This window comes from Equus quagga, unplaced genomic scaffold, assembly GCF_021613505.1.
Source record: "Equus quagga isolate Etosha38 unplaced genomic scaffold, UCLA_HA_Equagga_1.0 81214_RagTag, whole genome shotgun sequence".
Lineage (NCBI taxonomy): Eukaryota > Metazoa > Chordata > Mammalia > Perissodactyla > Equidae > Equus > Equus quagga.
In genome coordinates, this window is record NW_025803320.1 from 1 (window position 1) to 2,708 (window position 2,708).

The 2,708-nt window shown below is 42.1% G+C and overlaps 1 protein-coding gene across 1 annotated transcript; it reads right to left on the reverse strand.

The window, feature by feature from the left end:
• Positions 1-1,758: 1,758 nt before the first annotated feature.
• LOC124234498 (alpha-defensin 1) lies at positions 1,759-2,590 on the reverse strand. Its single transcript, XM_046651847.1, has 2 exons — positions 2,416-2,590; positions 1,759-1,880 (listed from the first exon to the last, which is right to left on the reverse strand). Exons 1-2 carry the CDS (start codon positions 2,588-2,590, stop codon positions 1,759-1,761), a joined length of 297 nt encoding a protein of 98 aa, XP_046507803.1.
• Between the last annotated feature and the right edge of the window lie 118 nt (positions 2,591-2,708).

Below are 2,708 nucleotides of genomic sequence, written 5' to 3' on the forward strand. Positions count from 1 at the left end.
AGGCCACATGTTTTCTTTTGCTTCCTTTTTGTCTACTAGTTTTGGAGGAGGTGGCCTGATGTACCACCTAGGCCTACGTCAGGATAGCAAGAGCAGAAAGAGTTCCTATTCTGGAGAAGCAAGGAGTGAACTCAGCTTCTGCTGTCTCCTGGTGGGAAGAGAGCTCTGATCTCAGAGATCAGGGAAGAAGAAGCAGGACCAGCCTGCAGTGGGTTGGTCAATTTTCTGTTATAGGAAGGGCTTTTGTGCACGGAGAAAAATCTTACTCTTCTCTGCATTGAGTTTAATGTTCGATCACTGCATTTGAAAACCTGTTCTGGAGTATAAATATTGATGCCAGTGTGACCATTTAAATGATCTGAACTATTCTACATTGAGCTGATACATTTATTATACCTGATTCTTCTCCAACACTTCCAACACCTTCAACAATGCATAAACATACGCAAGAGCAAGGATCACAAACTTGGTCATCTATTCCACCAAAACTGTTAGAAAAGTGCTGTTCTCATGGATTTCACCTTGTTTCTCCTTTGGTCTGACATTTCTACTACCTAGGATTTTTGTAATCTTCTCAGACACAAGAGGAGGCTCAATGAGGATGCAGATCCTGGTGTCAAACAGCTGACTCTTCCCATGGAAAGGCACTTGCTTGTCTCCACATTGATTCATACCTGAGCTTCTGGTTTTAACAGGCCAAGACTTTGTTGTGTAATAAAGATGTTTTATTTTATCATTTCATGGTACTCTTAAATCCTGCCTTTTATAAAAAATTTGAGTTTAGAGACTTGCCTTTCTGCTACATAAAGTGTTCTTTAAGTTTTTGCGTGACAGTAAGTGTATGAGAAATTGTCTTGTCATTCTGATGTATTGACTTAGTTCATTAGACTACTGTAAACATAGTAATTATTGCTAGAATTTTATTAAAATTAATATTGGCTTATTATAATTAGGAGACGCATTATCTTTGAAGAGTTGGAGAGTTGAGACCAATTCCCTCATTGGACTTTGGCCTATAGAACTTTTGATGTCCAAAGCAGGACCAGTATCTCACTGGTCACTGGACATGACCACCTCGACGGACCAGACTCTGGACTCCATTTCTATGTGGGCTTTAGTTGAGACCACTGATGTTGGTTAATATTTTCTGGTTATAGTAGCATTATTACTTTTTACTGATTTGCAGCTCATGAAGCACTTTTTCACTCTCTGTTTTTGATATGGTTAGGAAAAAATATATCTATACATAACATACTTGGTTAAAATAAGGAAAATATTCATAGATATCAATGCCTGTTCACCTCTTAAATTTAAGAAACAAGTAAATAAAACCTATTGGATCCACTTTTCCGTGAGTGACAACACCTTCTGGCACTCTTCAATGTCACTTCCCACTTTTGAGTATCATTATGAATGGATCAAATTTATAGATATAAACTTGTTGTAATGAATCATTATTTTCACTTTTGCTGTTTTTGTTATTGCAATATCCTGTTCCAGTTGTGCAGTAGTGTGATGGAAAAAGCAGTAAACTTAAGGAAGACCATTTTGGACAGAATTCTCGACACAAGTGAATCATAGAAATATGCCATATGAAAAGGCAAAGGAAAGGAGAAGAAAAATGCCAAACACACTAAGTTTAATGCTTAAAGTTTATTTTTGAGAAAGAAATAAGAAAAGGTAGAAGGTACAAAGAGTAAACCCTTTTCCAGGTTATCAAGCGGAGTCACGCGTTGCTCTGAGTCTCAATCCACAAGCTCAGCGACGACAGCAGAGCCTGTATGCGGAGCCTTTACCGTCTATACAGTTCCCAGAGTGGCGCTCACCCCAATTGCAGATCCAGGCACGTCTGCAGGTGCAGGAGGCTATTCCTGTAAGGGCTACAGAAGGAAGAGGAGGGTCAGCAAAGGGGAAGGAAGGAGGGAGGTAAGATAGAGCCAGCCTCATGGAGATATACTAAGAGGCGATGTGTGTACTTACAATAGATAATACCAGTCATGTTCGTGTGGAAAGAATTCATCTTTTTGGTAATAATTCACATGAAGTCTTACTGGCTTTGTTGGTAACAGAGGATCACAGTTTTTTTCTGATCCTAGTCTATTATGTTCATGCTTATTTCATGTCCTCCATAACCACCCACCTCTCAACTCAGGGTTACCTACTCCTCACCCCACCTCCTCCACACACCCAGTTTGAGCCTGGCCTCCACATACTGAGGCCCTTGTAACAGCCTTTTAGTCTCTGCTGATGAGGCTGTTGTGTTGCACATGCCCAAGTTGGACTCAAACCCTTTGGTGCTCAAAGAGTCCTTGAAGAGCCTCTCAATCCAAAAATCTCCAAGTTCTAATGATTTCCTGGCTAGTTTGTGGTGCATTGGGACTGCAGACCCCCATAGTAAGCTGTCTGATGTCTCACATCTTGAAGCCTCTCGAGCAGAGCGTTCATCCCCTGCAAAGGAGATGGTTATGTCCTGGGCCTCGGCCCCAGGCTGGTCCTGGGCAGGAACCTGGTCAGCTGTCTCTTCAAGACTCTGAGTCTGGACCTGGAGGGCCAAGAGGAGAAGTGCAGCAAGGAGGGCAAGGGTCTTCATGGCTGTGAGTCACGTAGAGGTCGGGGTCTGGATGGGACAGCAGGAGTCTGAATGAGTGGGGAGCACAGAGCCACCTGTATTTATAGGTCTTAGAGGAGGAGGCTCAGAGACATACAGC